General features: G+C 44.0%; 1 protein-coding gene across 2 annotated transcripts in view; it reads left to right on the forward strand.

Annotated features, from left to right (window-relative positions):
- Positions 1-15,346, forward strand: part of esr1 (estrogen receptor 1) — a 288,949-nt gene extending 273,603 nt beyond the window's left edge. For both annotated transcript variants that reach the window (XM_043696506.1, XM_043696507.1), the window contains exons 7-8: positions 6,292-6,475; positions 12,887-15,346. In XM_043696506.1, coding sequence (XP_043552441.1) covers positions 6,292-6,475; positions 12,887-13,106 — 404 coding nt within the window. In that variant the 3' untranslated portion in view covers positions 13,107-15,346. The remainder of the gene's footprint in view (positions 1-6,291; positions 6,476-12,886) is intronic.
- Positions 15,347-24,163: the final 8,817 nt, after the last annotated feature.

Below are 24,163 nucleotides of genomic sequence, written 5' to 3' on the forward strand. Positions count from 1 at the left end.
GAACTAGGGGACATGGTCTCAAAATAAGGGGGAGCAGACTTAGGACTGAGTTGAGGAAGAACATATTCACCCAAACAGTTATGAATCTGTGCAATTCCCTGCTCAGTGACATCAATGAAGCTACCTTGTTGAATGTTTTTAAGGCGAAGATAGATTTTTGAACAATAAAGGAATTGCAAGTTATGGGGAGTGGACGGGTAAGTGGAGCCGAGTCCACAGGAAGCTCAGCCATGACCTTATTGAATGGTGGAGCAGCCTCAAGGGACCAGATGGCCTACTCCTGCTCCTAGTTCTTATGTTCTGATGTGGAAATATTTGTGCACAAAACACAGAAAACTAGCGCAAAGGTGCGGCAGGTTATCAGGAAGGCTAATGGAATGTTGGCCTTTATTTCAAGGGAGTTGGAATATTAGAAGGGGAAAGGCTTATTGCAATTGTACAAGATTATGGGATACCATACATGGAGTACTGTGAGACATTTTGGTTGCTTTAATTAGGAAAGATATCATCTCATTGGAGGCAATTCATAAACGGTTCCCTAGGATAATTCCTGATATGGAGGACAATGAGCAAAGCTTATACAGGTTGAGACTGTGCTCACTGGAGTTCAGGGGTGATCTGGTTGAAACATATGGGATCCTTAAGGGGCTTGACAGGGTAAAAGCTGAGAGCATGTTTCTCTTCATGGGAGAGTTTAGGGCCAGAGGCCATAGTCTCAGAATAAAGAGGTGCCTATTTATTTAAGACAGAATTGAGGAAGAACTTCCTTTATCAGAGGGTTGAGAGTCTTTGGAACTTCTTGCTGCAGAGATCTGTGGGAGCAGAGTCCTTGTGGATATTTAAGGCTGAGAAAGGTAGATTCTTGGGGAATTAAGGGTTACATGGAAAATACAGGAAAATGGGTGACAAATATCAGATCAGTCATGAGCCTTTTGAGTGACAGAGCAGGCTCCAAACGGCCCACTCCAGTTCCTATTTCTTATGGTCTTATGGTCTAACCAGAGCCTTCATTCAAAGATATCTTTTCTCACATTTGGAGATAAAAACTGTGTGTAATCCTCTGGGTATGGAGTCACTAAAGTCCTGTGCAACGTAGCAAGACTTTCATATTCTTCTAACCAGGACCAAATTTGCCTTTTGAATTGCTTGCTGTACCTGTACGCTAATTGTCATATAAGGAGCAGCTCAGAGTCTGTACTTGGTACAGTTCAGAAGAATGAGGGGTTATTTGTTTTAAACGTACAGAATACTGAGAGGCCTGCATAGAGTGGATCTGGAGAAGATGTTTTCACTAGTAGGAAAGACTAGGATCCAAGGCACAGCCTCAGAGTGAAGGGACAATCTTTTAGAACTGAGATGAGGTGGAATTTCATCAGCCAGAGGGTGGTGAACCTGCAGAACTCATTGCCACAGAGCACTGTGGAGGCCAAGTCACTGAATATCTTTTAGACAGAACTAGATAAGTTCTTGATAAGGAAAAATGTCAAGGGTTATGGGGAGAAGGCAGGAGAACAGACTTGAGAAACATCAGCCAAGATCAAATGGTGGATCAGATTTGATGGGCTGAATGGTCTGATCCTGCCAGGACACAAGGATTGCTGGAACCTTGACAGAGTTTTGTATCATCTTTAGCCACAGGTGAGGTCCCAGAAGTCTGGAGAATGCCCAATGCCGATCCTTTCTTTAAGGCGAGCAACAGGGATAATCCAGGAAATTATAGGTCAATGAGTCTTACGTCAGTGGTCGGGAAATTAGTGGAGAAGATTCCTGGGGACAGAATTTACTCGCATTTGGAAAAGAATGGACTTATTTAGGATAGTCACCAGACTTTGTGCGAGGGAGATTTGATTGAGTTTTTTGAGGAAGTGATGAAGATGATTAAGAGTAGGGCGGTGGATGTTATCTCCGTGGGCGTTATTAAATAAGTCACATAGGATCAACAGTGCATTGATAAGTTAGATTCAAAACTGGTCGATCATTGAAGGCAGAGGGTAGCTGTGGAGAGATTTTTTTTCTGACTGGAGGTCTATGGCCAGTGGTGTTTAGATTAGATTAGATTCCCTACAGTGCGGAAACAGGCCCTTCGACCCAACCACTAGGTGCATTAGTCAGAGGGAAATGGGTCTTGGTGGGTTACTCTTCGGAGGGTCGGTGTGGACTGGTTCTGTAAGGATCAGTGCTGGGATCTCCATTGTTTGTAATATCTATAAATGATTTGGATGAAAATGTGGATAGTCTGATTAGTAAGTTTGCAGACAACATGTAAATTGGCAGAGTTGTGGATAGTGAGGAAGGTTGTCAAGAGTACAGCGGGATATAGATCAGTTAGAAAGGTAGGCAGAGAAATGGTAGACGGCAGAGGTGACGCATTTTGGGGTGTCAAACGCAAGAGGAAAGTATACAATAAATGAAAGGATTCTTAGGAGCATTGATACACAGAGGGAACTTGGAATGTAAATTCATCGCTCCCTGAAAGTGGCAACACTAGTGAATAAGATGGTAAAGAAGGCTTTATATAGTGTGCTTGCCTTTATCAATCAGGGCACTGAGTATAAAAGTTGGCAAGTCATGCTACAGCTGTATAAAACTTTAGTGAGGCCACATTTCGAGTATTGTGCACAGTTCTGGTCACCTCACCATAGGAAGGATGTGGCTGCTTTGGAGAGATTGCAAAAGAGGTTTCCCAGGATGTTGCCAGGATTGGAGTGTATTAGCTATAAGGAGAGGTTGGACAAACTTGGATTGTTTTTACTAGAGCATCAGAGACTGAGGTACAGTCTGAAAGAAGTATATAACATTATGACAGGCAGAGATAGGGTGAACAACTAGAGTCATTTTCCCAGTCAAGGAAATGACAAATACTAGAGGGCCTAGGTTTAGAGTGAGAGGGGGAAAGTTTAAAGGAGATGAGTGAGGAAAGTTTTATACAGAGTAGTAGGGTGCCTGGAATGCATGTCCAGGAGGGGTAGTACAAGCAGATACGAAAGCATCGTTTAAGAGGCCATTTGGACAGACCACATCAACCGGTCGGGAATAGAGGGATACGGACCATGTGCAAGAGATGGGATTCGTTTAGAGTGGCACAGATGTGGTGGGCTGAAGGGCCTGTTCCTGTAATGTTTTTACTCTCCATAGTCTCCTTATGGTTGGTGTTCTTTCTGTGAGTGCACCCATGTCTCACCCTTTTCAAAAACTATCCCTCTTTTCAATTCTTAGAATGAAATTAAATAACCCCACACTTCCCCTACTGATAAATATGTTTGTAATCCACCAGTTCAGAGATATTGTTGTATACCTGTGAAGAAGGCAAGTTTTTTGATTCAGAGAGAGGGACACCATCACTGCACCATCTGAGTTCTTAAAATTAGGGTCCATTCCTTTATGGTTCCTCAGTTATACTCTACCTCTATCTTGTTGCCTACTCATGACATGTTATACAACTTTGCCACCTTCATGTGTAAAATTACAGTTGGCACTTCCACCTATCATCAGCAAACCTAGATATATTCCCCTCTGTCTCTTTGTCTAAGTCATGAATATCGATTACAAATTGCTGAGATCTCAGTGTTAATTCTTGCAGCACTCCAATAGCTACAACCTGCCAATTTAGAAATGGTTAGGATGTACTGATTACTCCCTGTTGAACCAATTCTTTATCTCTGCTAATATATTACCCCCAAGTGAGGATCCCATTTTTCTTTCCAAGGGATCTGATGGAGATTTTCCTGGGAAGGGGAGATTTTTGTTTTGATTTCCAGAGGCTACATTTTAGTTTTCTGGGGGTCCTTGAAGGTGGAGCAGATCTAAGGATTTAAGTTAGAAACCAAACTGTGTATAAAACAGGAATTTGTAAACTTGCCGTAGTCCTCCATTGAAGAGTTTTAAAGGGACGAGAGACTCCGTGTGCTGGGCCAAAGGCCCAAGAGATCCACAACCAATTAAACAGTTTCCCATGACCACTCCACCCCATGGTCCCTGCATGGCTGATATTAAAGCAGATTTGAGGCTTGGTGAATCAGGATTGACTGGACTCTCAACATTTTATACACATCAAAGGTAATACACAACAGCCACCAAAATAAAAGCTGGTACACAAACAGTTCTACAGCAGAAACATTTAAAGAAAAAGGTAAGGGCAAAAACAGAAATCTCCCACAACATTTTCTTCCCCTATGCAAGATCTGTCTACGTTTAGTTTTACATCTTTCCACAAGTGTCTGTTTGTCTGTCTAGTGCCCCAGTCATTCTGATTGGTCACGATGAATGGATGGAAATTTGCTTCCATCTCATTGACCATAGAATCATAGAAGCCCTGCAGTGTGGAAGTAGGCCATTCGGCCCCTCGGGTCCATGTTGACTCTCTGAAGCACAGCCCAACCACACCCACACCCCAGACTCTATCCCTGTAACCTTGCATCATCCACCTAGACAGTATGGGCAATTTCCAATGGCCAGTCCACCTAACCTGCACATCTTTAGAATGTGGGAGGAAACCGGAGCACCCGGAGGGAACTCACGATAGCTGTGACCATTAGGACATGTTCCTTGTGCTTTAGTCCTTCCATGTTCCTGACTTAGTTCACAGCTCATGCTGCAAACGTGTAATATCTCCCACGAGTAAATCAGTCTCCATGATAGAAAATAGCTGTTGGTCCCACTCCCCCACCAATTTAAATTCAGTAACAGTGGTCTGAAAATGGCATTTGTTCATTTCGGGGAGATGTTGGTGTAATGTCACTGGACTAATAATCCCATGGTCCAGTGGTTGAGTTCAAGGCTAGTGAGGAATGGGTAACGATTACTGGAATTGCCAGTGGTGCCCATAGCCCATGAGAGATTAACCTAACCTACTGCAGCAGGTTCCTGAACAATAGATTACATCTCCTGTGTCCAAGAGAAACACTCTGAACTGCTGGACTGCCTGAAACAGCTATCTACCCGCATAACCCTGAGATCTCCAATCTTCTGACCTCCAAAGACATGCTCCCAGAAACGTTGAGTGGCAGCATGGCACCCGTTTGGAAGGTAGAGGGTATCAAACTAAATAAGCCTCATGTTAGCAACTGTATATAACTTTAGTTAGACCAGCTCTGGAGGAGTGTGTGCAGTTCTGACCACTGGACTATGGGAAGAATATGATTGCACTGGAGGAGGTTTCGAGGAGTCTCACCAGGGTGTTGCTTGGACTGGAGGGACTAAGCTTTGAGGAAAGGTCAATAATGGTGGCATTATTTTCCTGACAGCAGTGGAAGTTAAGAGGGGACCTGATAGAGGTTTCTAAGATGATGAGGGGCATAGATAAGGTGGATAGGAAAACATTTGCTTCCATTTTCATTCGGTTCAATAACCAGGGGGCGTAGATTTCTCGTAAGAAGTAGAGTGGTAAGAGGAGAGTTGATGAGAATTTCCCCAGAGGGAGGTGAGAGTCTGGAACTCTGTGCCAGTGAAGGTGGCTCAGTCAGAAACTCTTGTAATCGTGCAGCAGGGTTTAGAGCATTGCTGCAGACTCCAGGGCAAGACCAAGAGCTAGGAAATAGCAACTCCTTGTCATCAAAGTATAGTCAGATCATTGACACAGACACAATGGGCCAAATGGCCTCCTTTGTGCTGTAAATGTCTGAGTTGAGAATGGGCATGGTGGTGGAAGCTCTCTGCCCCACTACAGGTCCTTTCTCCCCCAGCAGTTAAAATCAGCCCTTAGCAAGTCTTGTGGCACTTAGTCTTTTGTGTTATTTCCTTCACTGCCCCCCTGGCGTTGTCCACCCTCTGTAGACTTGGGCTCATCCAAACACACTGATGCCTGCAGCCTAACTCCTTTCCGGTCCGGGTCAGCCTTCTCCCTTGTACACATTGACCTGTATTTGTTCTACCTCAAATTAAAATCCTCACCCTCAAATCTCTCTGTGCTCTCGACCCTCTCCGTGTTTGTCTTCTCTGCAGTCCTCCAGTTCTGGCTTCTTGGACAATCTTCCTTTGTATCACTCTGCCATTGAATGCTGAGTTCCTTAAGCTACCACCTTTCCCTCTGTAACTTATCCACTTGGCTCTGTGAGACATTCCTCAAAACCCATCTCTCGGCTAAAGTAGTGATCACCAGTCGCAGGACCTCCTTGTGGGGCTCATAACAGTCCTGTGAAGTGCCCCAGGAGGGTTGTTATACCAAGTCAAAGGCATTATACGAATGCATGCAAGTTATTGTTGTCCATGCTATTTGTCAGCCCCGAGAGAGCACTGCAACTGCGGTGTCCTTAGACACGTGTTACCTAACTGGCTTGTTTGTTTCCCCCTCAGGCGTGTTCCCCTTTCTCTCCAGTACCATGGAAGCCCTGAACGACAGTGAGCAGATTCAGATAATCTTGGACAAAATCACTGACGCTCTGGTTCACTTTATCACCAGGGCCGGCCTCTCACTGCAGCAGCAATCCCGGAGACTAGCTCAACTTCTGCTACTGCTCTCCCACATCCGGCACATGAGGTGAGCACAAGCCCCTTTTCCGTCCCCCACAATTGTAATTATGAACGGAATAGGTCAATCAGCTGGTTGGCACGTTTGGAGTTCAGCCAAGCATTCAATGGAAATGAGATTTTGCTATCTGCTCCTGACTCCTGTTAATACAGTTACACTTCCCTTTTAAAACATCTGGATTATTCAGAATGAACATACTACACCACATTAGATCAAGAGCATTCCAGAATTAGCAATATTGTTGGCGCTCAAGTCAAGAACATAGGAATAGGAATAGTCCATTCGTCAGGTCATAGCTTCTTTTTATATCCAGAAATTCTCTTGCACGCAACTGAACATTTTTATTTCCTTCATCAAATTACCCCAGTATGTTTTTTTCTCATCTATTACCCACCACCAATAAATTACTCGTGTTTCCAACTGAATAGTGCACGTGCAAAACCTACTCAGGGTTCCTGAAGAAGGGCTTATGCCCGAAACGTCGATTCCCCTGCTCCTTGGATGCTGCCTGACTTGCTGCGCTTTTCCAGCAATCCATTTTTCAGCTCTGATCTCCAGCATCTGCAGTCCTCACTTTCTCCTACTCAGGGTAATGCAAAGTATCAAAGGTGAGGGAGAGGTTGGGAGAGGAGGCCTAAATCAAAATGGAGTTTGAGGGGGAGATCGAGGCATTGAGGGTACTGGTGCATCTTGCACGCTCCCTCTCCAAGGACACCCGGGCACAAACATAGCCGTGAAAGAGGGTGTCAGCAGCTAAGACCCCCCAAAGCCTTCCAAAGCCCATTGCCTGAATATGGTAATAGCCAACTTGGCCAGGCCCTGGAGCAGACCCATGAGGAGGCCCTCCAATCTGCCCACACTCATCAGCACTGGATGCCCAAAGATCAGGAGCGTGGGACTGAGGTGCATCCAAGCACACGACCACAGATATTTCTAATAATGAGAAAAGAGGGAAGCAAAATGACATTAGGGAACCAGATGGGTTTTTAACAATAATTGTGAGCATTTATACAGCCATCATTAGATATTTAAATCCAGTTTAATTTGTTATTGAATTCCCAGTTGCATCATCTACTGTGGTGGGATTTGAACCTGGGAACTTACCTGCTAGACTAACAGTTGAGTGTTAATACCACTAAGCCATCACCTTTCCCCAGATCATAACTATTCTGTATCTTGGCTAATTGCCTATATTCTATAATTGTAACAACCTTGCCTAATTAATTTGGAGTTGATAGATTTTGTTTTAATTTGACCTATCTTTCTAACCAACCTGTTCAGAGATGTTATTACACACCTCGGGAGCAGGTGAGACTTAAACTGGGCCTCCTGGTCCAGGGATAGGGACACTACCACTACACCACAAGAGGACCTCATGGAGTTGAAACACTGTTAAATTTGTAATTGACCTCACCTGAGCAGGTTTTTGGAGAAGACATTTCCTGATTTTTCACTATCTCCTGTGTGATGACTGCTGAAAATCCTAGCTCTAATTTTAAGGTTATGTCCCATGGGATACCAATCAGCACCCTCTTCCCACATATAAATTGTTGTTCTCTTTAAAATTTGGTATTCTTGCAATTCTGTCCTGATGAATGTGTAACAAAAAAGATTTGACATGTGCCTTTTTTCCGCAGTACTAGAGGGGTAGGTGTGAGTTAGGATGGAGAGCAAGGGGAATTAAACAGCAGAAAGATGACAATGGGAGGCCAAACAGGGTTCCTAACAAAATGGACAAGAGAACAAAAGATGGCTCTGGAGTTGGTATAAATGTCTACAATAGGACACATGTTATAGTAAACTTGAAAGCATGCAGAAAAGATTTACATGGGTGTTGTAAAGGATGGGGTTGGAAGGTTTGAGCTACAGGGAGAGGCTGAATAGGCTGGGGCAGTTTTCCCTGGAGCGTCGGAGGCTGAGGGGTGACCTTACAGAGGTTTATAAAATCATGAGGGGCATGGAGAGGATAAATAGACAAGGGCTTTTCCCCAGGGTAAAGAAGTCCAAAGGTTTAAGGTGAGAGGGGGAAAATTTAAAACGGACTTAAGGGGCAATTTTTTTACACAGAAGGTGGTGCATGTATGGAAAGAGCTGCCAGAGGAAGTGGTGGACGCAAGTACAATTACAGAATTTAAAAGACACCTGGATAGGTATATGAATAGGAAGGGTTTGGAGGGATATGGGCCAAATGGTGGCAAATGGGACTAGAATTGATTTAGAATATCTGGTCAGCATGGACAAGTTGGACCAAAGGATCTGTCCCCATGTTGTTCATCTTTTCGACTCTATGAACAGCAATGGGGAATCATGAGCTTGGAAAGCGACACAGATTACTATGACCAGGTCTAAGTCAGAGAAGATGGATTGATCTGAAATGGTGTAGACCATTCCACGATCTGAGTCCCACTGAGAGATCCTGTCCCTCCCAAGTATCAGTGGGGTGGGATTTCAGAGTCATAGAGTCATACAACACAGCCAAGGCCCTTCGGCCCATCGAATCTGTGCCATCATATCCACAATAATCCCACTTTCCAGCACTTGGCCCAAAGCCTTGAATGTGAAATGCTCCTTCACAAACTTTTTAAACATTGTGAGGTTCCCTGCCAGTACTGCCCTCCCAGGCACTGTATTTCAGATTCCCACCACCTACTGGAGGAAAACAAAATCTCAAATCCCGTCTCATCCTTCTTTCCTTCACCTTAAGATTATACCCCCTCTTGTTGATTTTGCAGGGATGGGGAACTGAAACTGCGTTGATTACTGAGAAGATGGTTGTGCCTCACCCTCAGTCCCACTCCTGTCACTTGAAAGGGTTCAGAAGCAGAAGAACATTCTCTGAATGTGTCTCAAATTTCGAAATACATTTACCTGATTTTTAACCCTTGGCCCACTCTAGGGGACACGAATGGAGGTTAATCAGCCTATTTTAAACCCTCCATCCTGAGTCACCATAACACTTCCCCTTCTGTTTTGTTGTATCCAGTTGGTTTTTAAAGATTGATTCCAAGATTGCCGTTTGCAGCAACATTTATTCCGCTTCACTGAAGTCTCATGTCAGACTTTGTACTAGTTTGAGTCAATAGCCTCTTGCTTTACCCAGACATTTTAATTTCAACTAGAGCAAGTAGGAGGTGGAAAAAGGTACAGATGGAAATGTCTATGCTGGACTGAAGAATGGAGAGATTGACATGATGAACCTGAGGGCAATGCAGGGGTGGGAATGGGAGAAGGGGCAACAGCTAGGTTGGGAGGAGGTGTGAATGTCAGAATGATAAACACCTAAATGGAAAAACAGAGCTGCAAAAGTGAAAACAAATAAAAGCAGAGATTTCAGTCAGAAATTACTGAATTCGGTGTTAAGTCCAGAGGCTGCAAAGAGCTTAATCGAAATGATCCTGTTATTGAGTCATACAGCACAGAAACAGACCCTTTGGACCAACCAGTTTACACTGAACACAATCCCAAACTAAATTAGTCCCACCTGCTGCTCCTGGCCCATATCCCTCCAAACCTTTCCTATCCATCTACTGATCTAAATGTTGCAATTGGACCCATATCCACACTTCCTCAGGAAGTTCATTCTGCACATGAACCACCCTCTGTGTAAAATAATTTGCCCCCGTATTGGTTTTAAATCTCTCTGTCCTCTCACCTTAAAACTATGCCCCCTAATCTTGAAATCCCCATACCGAGGGAAAAGACAACTACCGTTAACCTTGTCTCGACCTGACATGATTTTATAAACCTCTCCAAGGTAACATCTCAACCTCCTACGCTCCAGTGAAAGAAATCGCAGCCTATTTTGTTTTGCTGAACAAAAATGGAAGTGGGAGGGTGTGTCTGGTGATGACATGCTGTTGAAGGTGGAGAAATGGGGGAGGATAATCTGTTGAGGAGGGTGGCAGGTAACACCAATGGGAGCTCTATCATGGCTCTGGGAGGAAGGGGAGACAGGGGTGCAGGGAGATGTAATAGGCATGATCGAGGCCCCTGGGAGAAAGGGAGGACTGCCGATGCTGGGGATCAGAGTCAAAAAGTGCGGTGCTGGAAAAGCATAGCAGGTCAGGCAGCATCCGAGGAGCAGGAGAGTCAATGTTTCGGGCATAAGCCCTTCATCAGGAAAGTGGGGGAGGGAAGGGGTCTGAGACATAAATAGGAAGGTTGGGGGCGGGGGTAACGTGATCGGTATTTGCAGGTGGGAGCTAATGGTGATAAGTCGAAAGGGAGGGTGGAGCATATAGGTGGGAAGTAAGATGGACAGGTAGGATAGTTCAAGAGGATGGTGCCGAGTTGGAATGTTGGATCTGGGATAAGGTGGGGGGAGGGGAGATGAGGAAACTGGTGAAGTCAACATTGATGCTGTGTGGTTGGAGAGTCCCGAGGTGGAAGCTGACTATGATCTATGGGTGACTCTGATTTGGCAGTGGAGGAGGCCAAGGAATTACATTTTCTTGGTGGAGTGTGAGGTGTAGTGAAGTGGTCAGACACTAGTTGGGTGCGTATGTCCTAGAGATGTTTCCTGAAATATTCCGCAAGCTGGCGTCCTGTCTCCCCAATGTAGATGAGAGCACATCGAGAGCAATGAACACAGGAGATGAGGTGATTTGGATGTGTAGGGAAATCTCTGCTGGTGGCAGGGTGGCTCAGCGGTTAGCACTGCTGCCTCATAGCGCCAGGGACCAGGGTTTGATTTCAACCTTGGACCATTGTCTGTGTGGAGTTTGCACATTCTCCCCGTGTCTGCATGGGTTTCCTTCCACAATCCGAAGATTTGCAGGTTAGGTGAATTGGCCATGCTAAATTGCCCGATGTGCAGGGTAGGTGCACTAGTCAGGGATAATTATAGGGTAGTGGAATGGGTCTGGGTGGGTTACTCTTTGGAGGGTCGGTGTAGACTTGTTGGGCCGAAGGGCCTGTTTCCACACTGTAGGGATTCTATGTGGAAGGATACTTTGGGGCCTTTGAATGGAGGTGAAGGGGCAGATGTGGGCACAGGTTTTACACCTCTTGCAACGGCAAGGGAAGGTGCCGGGAGTGGAGGTTGCGTTGGTGGGGAGCATGGACCTAATGTGGGAGTCACGGAGGGAAAGGTCTCTGCGGAACGCTGTTAGGGGTGGGGAGGGAAATATATCTCTGGTGGTGGGGTCTGACTGTAGGTGGCAGAAATGACAGAGGGTGATGTGTTGTGTCTGGAGATTAGTGGGGTGGAAGGTGAGGACAGGAGGGTTCTGTCCTTGTTGTAGTTGGAGGAGTGGGATGCAAGGGTGGGGGTGTGGGAAGTGGAGGAGATGTGATGGAGGGTATTGTTGACCATGGGGGAGGGGAACATGCGGTCCTTGAATTGGCCCTGTCAGCTCTGATGTGGGAGAATCCTTCATCAAGCAAAAAGTGAGACAGTTCAGAAGCTCTTGTGTACAAGGTTGCTGTATCAGAACAGACGTGACACAGCTGAATAAACTAGGAGAATAGGATGGAATCCCTTCTGGGGGGCAGACATGATGAAGTGTGTGGTTGTGGCCTGCAGTGAATACCCATTGAAATTCTATTGTCAGAAATGGAGATAGAAAAATGAAGGAAGAGTCAGAGATGGGCCATGTGAAGTTGATTAAATTCTGCAGTTTGAGTGGCAGCAGCAAGCAGCACTGACACAGTCCATTTTGTGAAGATACAGGGGGCCTGATAATATTCCATTAAAAAGGCAGACACAGTCAGTACAGTCACCCTTAATCACCTTTTAGTTTGGAGGAAGTGAATAGAGTGTGGAGTGGGGGCCTAATGGGATGGGGTGTAATGGTTAAGAGTCATACAGCGCAGAAACAGACCCTTCGATCCAACCTGTCTGTGCCAAACTAAACTAGTCCCACCTGCCTCCTCCTGGCCCATATCCCTCCAAACCTTTCCTATTCATGTACTAATCCAAATGTCTTTTAAATGTAGTAATTGTACCCGCATCCATCACTTCCTCAGGAACTATCCTCTGTGTAAAACTATTTGCCCCTCATGTCTTTTTTAAAACTCTCTCCTCTCACCTTAAAAATGGGCCCTCTAGTCTTGGGATCTCCCATCCTAGGGAAAAGACACCTACCCTTAACTCTATCTCTACCCCTCCTTATTTTATAAACTTATTTTGTCAGGTCGCCTCTCAACCTCCTACGCTCCAGTGAAAAACAAAGAGATGGATTGTGCCAGGAAACTGCTAAAGTACCTTTGTAACTGAACCGCAGCAACATCCCTACGATGTTATGCTTCCCCTTCACTTTCTATGAAGTTCTAATTCTATACAATTTATCAAATTAATGTACATACCTTCCTTCTGAGAGACTCCAGGCCTGTGAATGGTCTGGGGAGGTTTTGGAATATTTCCACGTTTCTTGTGTGTTGAGATGGTGCTGATTTCTGACATTGTGCTTTGGCCAACAGTAACAAGGGAATGGAACACCTTTACAGTATGAAATGTAAGAATGTGGTACCTCTCTATGACTTGCTCCTGGAGATGTTGGATGCTCACAGAATGCACATGCCAATGGACAAGCCCCAGCCTGCAGGAAACGGAGCCAATCCAGTCAATAGAGGGACCATGCCTTCCTCTTCTTCACTGTCACTAAAGAAGACTGATGCAAGTTTTGACACGTCGAGATAGGTCAGTGGTTGAAATGGCACGCAGTATTAACAGAGGTCCCAGCAGAAAACTACCTACGATCACTTGCAAATGAAGCACATCACTGCAGCAAAATTTATATAGCTTCAGCCTCATCCAAAAGCAACTACTCTGCAACAAAACAAGCCCTGTATTTTGTGTACTTACTGATTCGGAAAGGGCTTGCTAGTGACGCGGGAACAGCATAGTGTTCCAGCAGTTTTGTAAAGTTGTCTAAACTTTTCGAAGAATTTACTGCAACTCCAAGTGCTTGACTAGAACATGACCATGAGGACCAACATTAAAGGATGGATAATCCTTGGCTTTCCAAAAACCACTTGGCGACAGAATGAGTTAGACCACAGAGCATTCACCTCTGAGCTACCTGAGGTCCAATCTGCTGGTGATGGTTTGGATGGAGAACCAGGATGCAAGGGGGCGGAGGTGAACGGAGTTAATGCACTTATCCTCGTACACATCTGGATCCCGTCGGCAGCTGTGCGGGGGAATCGAGGAGAAAATAACCCACTCTGGTGCCAATCTTCTGAGCTGGGGCCATACTGCTGGCTCAGAGTAAAGGGAGCTTTACCCTTCCGTGGAATTCTCTTCACTCCCTCATCTTCAGTTTAAAAAAAAACAAATCTCACAAACATATTCTCCTTCAACATGGCATGTGAATTTCCCCATGACTCAACTGACCTTGTGGTCATTCAGTTCCTCTGCCAGTACTGGCGGCCATCTTGGTCCTATTGCTTATTCCATCATCTTTGTTCATTAATTTGGGTTTATGTTATGCTTGTTAATAATTTGAATAGATTGATTTGTTTTGCATAATTAGGAGTTTGTAATGTGTTCTGGACTAAATGCAGCCAATATTCGACATGCCTCCAGCTAAGTCACAAAATAACTGCTGCATTAAAATCTTGGAACTCCCCCTCCTCTCTGCTCTGAACAGCCACCTTTGGGAGCACCATCACCACATGGACTGCAGCAATTCAACAAGGTCCACCATCACCTTCTCCATAACAACAAGAGATGGCCAATAAAGGCCAACCTTGCTTGTTTGCCCAGAATACAATTTTAAAGTTTCTGGGTGTGGAGAGATGACTAAAGCACCGTGATCATGATACCAACCAGACCTCGATAGCCCATGGCCGCATTCCCTCAAAGGTTTTTGACACTCAATGGGAAGAATTGGAATCGGAACCCTGGGCAGGAATAGGAGGTTCACTTCAGATCAGCGTCCTGTCAAGTTTTAACACATCAGCCCAATATTGCATTACCAATATCGACACTGGCTACTACCTCATGCACTGGTGGTTTGTAGGGAATTCTTTTGCAACACTACTGTTTACTCTGTATCATTGTTGCATTAATTGTAAGATGCTTATTCTCTACTATGGGTCAACCAACAGCCTTAGATGCAATGTTTCCTCATTTGGTGCCTTTTTTTGTACGCTTGTGTCAGACGCTTATTGTTTAGGTGTCATAGTGCTGTTGAGGTGGTGTGTTGCCGTTTTACGTTTTGAATTGGAGTTGCTGAAACCCAAAGATTTTACGAATTATTTCTGGGGCAGGATTTGGGCATGCAATGATGATACATCAATGATGCATTTTGTATGTTGAATCCCCTGGGTCCACCCTTAGTGCTAATGGAGGGCATGTTGGGAGCAATCATGAAATCACCCAAATAGGAACCTTCCTGCTCAACCATTCCTGACTTCAGTTAGAATCACCAGCTCACTCCCCACACCCTTACTCAGTTCTTTATGCTCCGCAGAACTGAATTCATTAGATCCCAGCTTCCACCAGTCAATGGACGAGATGAATTTTCTCTCCTGGGTAAAGTTATAACAGAAAACTTATCCTGACTGTTGAAAATTATGAAGAAGGCATCAGGCATCACATGGTGAAGATAATTGATAGAACAGTCAGGGGGAGAATAGGTGGAGGGTAGCGAAGTGGGAGTGTACTGACAGAGATCTTTTTTTATATGGCAAGCTGTTAAAATTGTGAGTGGAGAAGGTAGATTCAATAGTAACTTGCACTTGTGCTGAATGGCCTCATGCTGTACTGTATGATTGCATATCATCCTTCATATCATCCTCTATTCCTGATGAAGGGCTTTTGCCCAAAACGTCGATTTTCCTGCTCCTTGGATGCTGCCTGACCTGCTGTCTTTTTCCAGCACCAGTCTAATCTAAACTCTATCATCCTTCCTGTTTTCTGGATATATATGTTGTCAATTTCAGAGCAAAAACATAGTTCTTTCTTTAGTGTGTCTGATAGGTCCATGGATTAGCCTCGTCCTTTCTCGAGTACACAGTGAGTTTGTAAGCAGCAGACAATTTCTCAAGCATAGGTTGTTCTGCTACAACGCGTGTTTCATTAACACAAATTGGCTATAATGTGATTGACGAGTTGGGGACACTATTTCTAAAGCGCGAACTTTTAAAGTATGGATTGGTTATAACACAATTCCAGTCCCATTCATTTAAACAATGCTGCTGTTATGTAATTTTCTTATGACTCGGAATTGCACAAGAAATCAACTACCACGTTATAACAGAACTGACTGTGTAAGTGAGGAGAGGTATGGGGTGGTGGGTTAAGATTTGCTCTTGGTGTTTTTCAATGACCTGTCTTTCTGAAAACTACTTTGAGTGAGAGTCAGACAAGCAGCCCTCATGTTTGTAGCTTTCTGATGCAAAGAGTAGAGCTATTTAGATTAATCTTTATTTCCACAAAGCTGTACTGAACATAGAACACAGAACATAGAAAAGTACGGCACAGAACAGGCCCTTTGACCCACGATATTGTGCCGAGGGTTAATCCTAATGTAAAATAAAATAACTTAACCTACGCACCCCTCAACTCACTGCTATCCATCTGCATGTCCAGCAGTCACTTAAATGTCCCCAATGACTCTGCTTCCACCACCACCGCTGGCAACACATTCCATGCATTCACAACTCTCTGCGAAAAGAATCTTCCTCTCTATACCTTTCTCCTAATATCTTAACTACTGCTTCTGAAAGGGTGAGTATCAGACATGGGCGGAGAGAGATGCAGGTCTTGAAATTAAAAAAACAGGCTATGGGACATTAAAGCGGCAATACAGGAATCCTTGAGAGTCAAAACCTTTTACAAGCAGGATATGTGTGAATTCTTCCACAAGACATTCAGTATTTATGGGTGTTTTTATTGTTAGACAATGACAAATTGACATTATATCAGAAAAACACTTTGGGATAAATGTCAGATTACATTCTAATAGACAATGAGGCTTCACCAAGAATTGGGGATAGCATTTCGAATAAATTTATTGTAATCCCGTATTTTGTATTGCTAAATTATATTCCTCTTACTCACCAAAGTACAACCATTTGGCCACGACTTAGTTCTGGGGCATCCAATAAAGCTGCAAATAATTCTGATGATTTTATGGTTATTAAATTTGTTTATACTGCTTTTGTTGTCACAAACTGGGCAACAATGGGATTTTACAGAAGGAGCCTCCTCATTCCGTCCTGCCCCTGTGGCCATTTTGCATCTCTCCACACTGTCCTAAATCAATACCAAATGAAGCAGATTGCCCTGCTCTCTTTATGCAGCACTGTTAATCCCAAACTAATCTCACTCACCCCCTTTCTCTCTGCAGTCCATTTTCAAGGACAGAACCCCTCCTGGTGCTCAGCTTCCATCCTACCAATCTTCGCATAAACGAAATCATCCGCCGACATTTCCGCCACCTCCAAAAAGACCCCACCACCAGGGATATATTTTCTTCTCCACCCCTTTCCGCCTTCCACAAAGACCGTTCCCTCCTTGACTACCTGGTCAGGTCCACGCCCCCCCAATAACCCACCCTCCCACCCTGGCACCTTCCCCTGCCACCACAGGAATTGCAAAACCTGCTCCCACACCGCCTCCCTCATCACCATCTAAAGGAGCCTTCCACATCCATCAAACTTTTACCGGCACATCCACCAATATCATTTATTGTATCCGTTGCTCCCGATGTGGTCTCCTCTACATTGGGGAGATTGGACACCTCCTAGCAGAGCGCTTTAGGGAACATCTCTGGGACACCCGCACCAATCAACCACACCGCCCTGTGGCCCAATATTTCAACTCTCCCTTCCACTCAGCCGAGGACATGCAGGTCGTGGGCCTACTTCACCACCGCTCCCTCACCACCCAATGCCTAGAGGAAGAACGCCTCATCTTCCGCCTCGGAACACTTCAACCTCAGGGCATCAATGTGGACTTCACCAGTTTCCTCATTTCCCCTTCCCTTCCCCCACCTCACCCCAGTTCCAAAATTCCAGCTCAGCACTGACCCATGACCTGTCCTACCGGCCTATCTTCCTTTCCACCTATCTACTCCACCCTCCTCTCTGACCTATCACCTTCATCCCCACCCCCACTCACCTATTACCCTCCTCTCATTTATCTCTCCACTCTTCGGGCACTCTGCCTCTATATTCCTGATGAAGGGCTTTTGCCCAAAACGTCGATTTGCCTGCTCCTCGGATGCTGCCTGAACTGCTGTGCTTTTCCAGCACCACTCTAATCCAGAATCTGGTTTCCAGCATCTGCAATCATTGTTTTTACCGAGTCTATTTTCAACCCCAAACTAATCCAACTGTTCCATTCTGTTCAAAGTGCTTTATCAACCCTGAGTGGTTTCTACTGTCCTGATTTCGCAACATGAATTGCGTGCATTAAGAGCCTTTGTATTCTCTGACCTTCGTTTGACTTGACACTTCTTAACCCTGTTTTCGAATCCCTTTCTAGCCTGAACCCCCTCTATCTCTGTGTTGTCCTCCAACCACACAACCCTCTGAAATATTTATATCAAAGGCCTAATTATGGCCTTTGTGCATTCCTAGCTAGAATCACTCCACCATTGGAAGTCATGCCTTCAGTCACCTAGGCCCTCAGCTCCCGAATTCCCTCCCTGCACCACTGTACCTCACTTTCCTTCATTAAATCCTTCCTAAACTCTCTTGTGATCAAGTTTTAGGGCATGTAGCTTAACGTCTCTCAATCTGGCTTGGTGATGTACTTGTTTCCTAAAACTCCTATGAAGTACCTTGAAGTGTTTCATCATGGTAAATATTAGTCATTGTTTTGGGTCCATCTATTTTCCATTGGGCAGTGCACAGTCCTGGCTGGATGAACTTGGAAGAGCCCTCTTTGGTATTGGTTGGGCTGAGCAGAAACAATGACTCGCGTACTTCTAAATGTTGGGCCCACATTTGCCATAAGTACAGTAAAGAAGGGTACTCTTTACTTACCATCACATTGGCTGCAGTATTTGGGAGCTGCAGCTGTTTACACATCAGTACCATTTCTTTTATCCATGTCAAAATCCCACAGTCAATCAATCCATTCTGGCTAACACTCACACTCGGATTTATTTACTACAAGTGGAACTATACAGAGAACCTGTAAGACACAGTAAGTCACTAATAGGGTGATACTAGGTTAACACAATGCATAAGGGATTGCAAATTAAGTAGTCTGAAATGTTTTTGATGGTATTCTATGCCCAAATTGTAAATTGAAGATGACCTTGCATTTGTTCGTCCCTTAGATATTTTTACTCAACTTGTTCAGATGTGTTATAACAGACTGCTGAAGAAAGGGGGCAGTGGCTTCAACCTAGGTCTTCTGGCCCAGAGGTCGGGACATTACCACTTTGCCACAAGACCCCTCCTGTTAATTCCTTGGATATTTTCTCACCATACTGGTCAGAGCTTTGATGATGAACCTCTGGAGTAGATGGGACTTGAACTCGGGCCTTTTGTCCTGGAGGGAGGGATACCATCACTGTGTGACAAGACACACTACCATTAGTTCCTTGAGGTGGTTGATCTGATGTGAAGTAGCTGGGGACCTGAGAGACTCTTTCATTTGATGACTGAACAATTTATCCCTGATATCAGGCAGTTAAGACAGTAACCACTTTCAATATCCATCACACAAGGAAGACTTACAGTCTCCAGCTGCCTAATGATTTACCTAATGAACAACAATGACTTCTTTTGGTTGGTTTATATTGGAGTTAACCTATTAAATACCCACCACCATTGATTAACGTCTGTTGAAAGACTTAATTGGGGTTCACATCGCCATCCTGGCTGTGCTGAGCTTCCTTTAAGATCTTTGGCTGAAGACAGCCTTGAAAACACAGTTGCCTTGACTATCTTAAATACCCATAAAACAAATATTAGATTAGATTAGATTAGATTACAGTGTGGAAACAGGCCCTTCGGCCCAACAAGTCCACACCGCCCCGCCGAAGCGAACCCACCCATACCCCTACATTTACCCCTTACCTAACACTACGGGCAATTTAGTACGGCCAATTCACCTGACCCTGCACATCTTTGGACTGTGGGAGGAAACCGGAGCACCCGGAGGAAACCCACGCAGACACGTGGAAATATTTTCCAAAAATGGGATCAAAATGTTGATGCAGTAAATGTATGAAACTCAATGAGGGGTTTCCCTCTATTTTATGTCCCACCCAATTAGCTTCCTGTTGGATGTGAGAGGATGGTTGATTTCTGTTCTCTCTTTTGCTTGCCTTGTCTTCCCTTTATTGGAAGCAATCATAACTGATAAAGCCCAAACTACAATAATTAGATTCTGAGTTGTAGTGAACAAGTACAGCGATGATCATGTTATTTTACCTTAGGGCGAAATGTTGTCACACCATTAACCATTGGTCACATGCAAGATTGCACATGGCGATGCAACTACCTATTGTAAAGCTGTCAAAAGCTGAACGGCATTGTCTAATATGTTTTTGTAAATGCATTTGTACATGTAAATTTGTTTGTTTAATTGAGAACGTTTCATTTCAAAACTATAATTGGTGAAGCAAGGTTTATCTCTCCCTGGTCTCAATACTGTGCAGTGTTGAAGCTCAGCTCGAAACAGCAGATTATTTTGAGACAAACTGTCCTGTGGCTCATAAATACAGGCAAAATGAATGTATTGCTGTGGGTTATTGGAGTTATATACTTTGTGAACTATAGCAACTTTCAAAGCATTACTTCTCTGTTTCATCAGAGAGATTGCAAATAGTTTTTTTAAAAAAACTTTTTAGTTTGGACTAATTGATGAAGGGAATTTCATAGGGCTTGACACTATCATCGTTTACACGAAAATTGCAATTTATATATAGCTTTACATCTTAGCACACCATCACCGCATATGCATCACTGAGTATTATTAAAGAGGCAAGAGATAGCAGGTGTTAGATAATTTTAAAGGCACCTGATTAATGTGCCATTTGGCAAATTATGCAGATAGTTATAAATCTACCCCTTGCTGCTATTTTGAATAGAATTAGAGGCAGTGAGCACCAGTGGTTATAGATATGCCCAAATATTTCACAGTCTCATCAGTCTTAACAGCTCATTTGTGTTTGGCCAAATATTTTTTGTGTAGTGACTATGCTCCTGAAATAGCTAGTTCTGAAATCCAACCAGAGTCTAATCTTCAGGTGTTACATACAAAGTAAGTTAAATCACACCAGTACAATGTGTTCACACACTGTAAGTGAATTCCAGTCATCTTATTGTGCTATCAATGCCACTGGTCTCACCACATTTGAAGAAAAATGTCTACAGTAATGTTTAAGAAAAGCCTGTATGTGTACTGTATCTTTTAAAATATTTAATTGCTAAATACTCTTGGTTCTAGTTTGTTTCAAGTACATAATGCTGTACAGTTCTGATGAGCAGGAACACTTGGATTACAGGTCGGTGTTGACAGTCATCGAAAAGGCACATGTTTTGTCAACCAAGGTATTTTCCTGCATTGTATTTTCTCACAGAGGTAGTCTGAGCTATGCAGTGTGGAGGAATGCTGATGAACTGTATAGGTAGCTTTTAGTTAAATATGTGATAAACCATTGTTAATTTCAACTTTAAATTCCTTTCCTTTTGCTCACGCGTGGTACAGTTCTGCCTGTGTCCATATATAAGATTGAGATTGAATGTAATGCAAGAACAGAGGATTTTTAGGGAAAAATGTACTGTGATTTGTTAATTACTAATTGGTAGCCTGAGCTTACTTCATTGAAATCTTTTTCACAAACACACTCTCCTGTCAGTGCAATGTGCTAGCCATGACCCGAGTTACAGTTTTACAACCAGAGTGTGTATTCTTTTAAAAATTGCATTTAGTTGTTGTATATAAAAAAGTTAAGAACCTGTCACAGTGCGTCTTAAGCAGCAAAACAGTGTGTTGCTTATCACTGAAATATAGGTCCCTAAAATGAGTAACTGATAGGCTGGCTGTAAATTGCAACATGCAAACGTTTCTGAAGGAGAACAAAATAGTTTGCTCATCTCTGTGATGAGAAACTTGTGGTGCATCCTGGGCACATTGTGAAATGGAAATAATGTCCCCTCCCAAAAAAAAAACATGTGGCTGGTTTTCCACATTACTGCAGACTGCCTGTGATGTGACACAGTGAGGATCCTCTTGAAATTGGAACCACCAAAGCTAATTTCATTTGTTTACACGCTGACTGTGACCCAGCCAGCACAGAGTCAGTCCCCTAAACTGAGGAGACTCTAAATCTCCTGTTTATGTATTTTTTTACCTCCACATTACCGCCTAACTGCAGTAGTGCTTATATTTTCCCCAGCACCCATGGTGTGTGTGTGTGTATGCAAGTTGCTAATTTCACTGTCAGCCTATTCCCAACCCACCTGAGAATTGTGTGGAATTTATAACAAGACCTTGAATGGCAAATATCTGTTGCTGGGGGCTACAAAGATCTCAGCTCACACTCCACCTATCGTCGTAGTCAGGGGTTTTCTAGTGGGAGAGTAAATTATTCCCAAAATGTACTCAAACAAGAGTGGAATTCTCTTCCTGAAGGAACATGCAACATTCCAGAGGGGGATTGCATTGGTTGACTGCTCATCGGGTAACGTGAATACCAAAGACATCTTGCTCATGTTTCACACCTTCCAATTCATTCTACCTTCTAAGAAGCCTACGTACATTGACGTCTGAACTACCTATTGCAATGCACTACCTAGTAAACTCATCGTGACCCTTCCTCTCCCCACCCCCCCCCCACCCCCAGAAGGGTCTGCACTTTGTAGCACCATGAAAGTGTTTTGTAACAGACTTCTCTTTCTTTCTTAATATGTTATTGCAGCTGACGCTGTTTGTAATTTGTGTGTGATTTTTAATTTAGGAAATCCAATGCATGTAGAATGATTTTATTTGCATATTGAATGGGTGAAATAAAACAGTGAGCTAATGTGCCTGTTACTGTGTTGTACTTCGACGTTCCCAGATCCTGATACGTGGAAGCACGGCTGCGCTGTGCCCTGGAAATATGCTGGAGGTGTGCAGTGACTGAGTGGCTCTCCACCAGCAAGGCTTCAGCCCAGATTTAGAGCAATGAAGGGCTGCAGAGATAGCATAAGCAAAACAAGGTGCAGGAAGAGACCATAGCGCCTTTGCAGCCAAGAGGAAATGTCACAAGCTTTGCAGGAATGTTTCCCAATACACCTGGGGTGCATCATCCTCCCTAAATGGCAGATGACAGGGATGCAGTAGCTATGACACTGGTCGAAAAGGCCATTGGGAATTTTTTTTTTTAAAAAAGCACATGGTCTTTAAAAATAAAGACAGAGTGTAGAAAAGCAAAGGCTGGTTCCCGCCAATTCTGGGCACTGGATGTTAGAGATGTACAAAGTTTTGAGGTTTTTGTTTTGTCCTTGGGGTGAATGTGGAGAGACCATGTCCCCTGCAGGAGAGCTGGTGATCAGAGGTTTAGATATTTGGCAAAATATCCAGAAGCAATATGAGGAAAATGGTTAAAAAAAAAACTTAGGAAAGAAGGTGCTAAAAGTCTAGAATGCATGACTGAAGGGTGGTGGAAGCAGATTCAGTCATAACTTTCAAATGGGAACTGGATAAATATGTGAAAAGGCACCTTTTACAGTTCAGTGGGAAGAGATCAGAGGAGATGTATGGATTGAATAACTCTCTGTTACAGAGTCAGACAGCACAGAAACAGACCCTTCAGCCCAACTTGTCTATACTGACCAGCTTCACTGAACTGAACTAGTCCCATTTGCCTTCAAAATCTTTCCGGTCCATGTACCCATCCAGATGCCTTTTAAATGTTGTAATTATACCAGCCTCCATCACTTCCTCTGGCAGCTCATTCCATACACACACCACCCTGTGTGTGAAAAAGTTGCCCCTCAGGACCCTTTCAATATTTTCCCCCTCCCTCCTTAAACCAAAGCCCTCCAGTTTTGGACTCCCCCACCCCAGGGAAAAGGCCTTTGCTATTCACCTTATCTATGCCGCTTGTGATTTTATAAACCTCTATAAGGTCACCCCTCAACCTCCTACGTGCCAGTGAAAAAAGTCCCAGCCTATCCTATTAACTCAAACCTTCCAGTCTCGGTAATATCCATCTAAATCATTTTTGCATTGTTTCCAGTTTAATAATATCCTTTTTATAGCAGGCGACCAGAATTGTATCCAAGTGTGGCCTGACTAATGTCTTGTACAGCCGTAACATGACCTCCCAACTCCTATACTCAGTGTTCAGACCCATGAAGATCTATTTACCAGTGACAGCACTTTCAAGGAACTATGTATCTGCACTGCTAGGTCTCTCTTCAGCAACACTCCCCAGGGCTCTACCATTAACTGTATAAGTCCTGCCCTGGTTTGCCTTTCCAAAATACAGTACACCTCGCATTTATATAAATTAAACTCCATCTGCCACTCCTTGGCCCACTGGCCCATTTGATCAAGAACCTGTGGTATTCTCAAGAGAACTTTCTTCACTGTCCACTATAACACCAACTTTGGTGTCATCTACAAACTTACCCCTCCTCTAATTCTCATCCAAATCATTCATATAAATGACAAACAACAGTGGACCATGCTTTCCTTTTGCACTGTAACTATGATGGGCTATTTCCAATTGCTGGTTCACTTGCTCAAATCGACAAGTGATCAGAGGTGGGGGTGACGCACTTGCATTCCCTTCC

The sequence above is a fragment of the Chiloscyllium plagiosum genome, chromosome 9 (genome assembly GCF_004010195.1).
Source record: "Chiloscyllium plagiosum isolate BGI_BamShark_2017 chromosome 9, ASM401019v2, whole genome shotgun sequence".
In the NCBI taxonomy this organism is placed as follows: Eukaryota; Metazoa; Chordata; class Chondrichthyes; order Orectolobiformes; family Hemiscylliidae; genus Chiloscyllium; species Chiloscyllium plagiosum.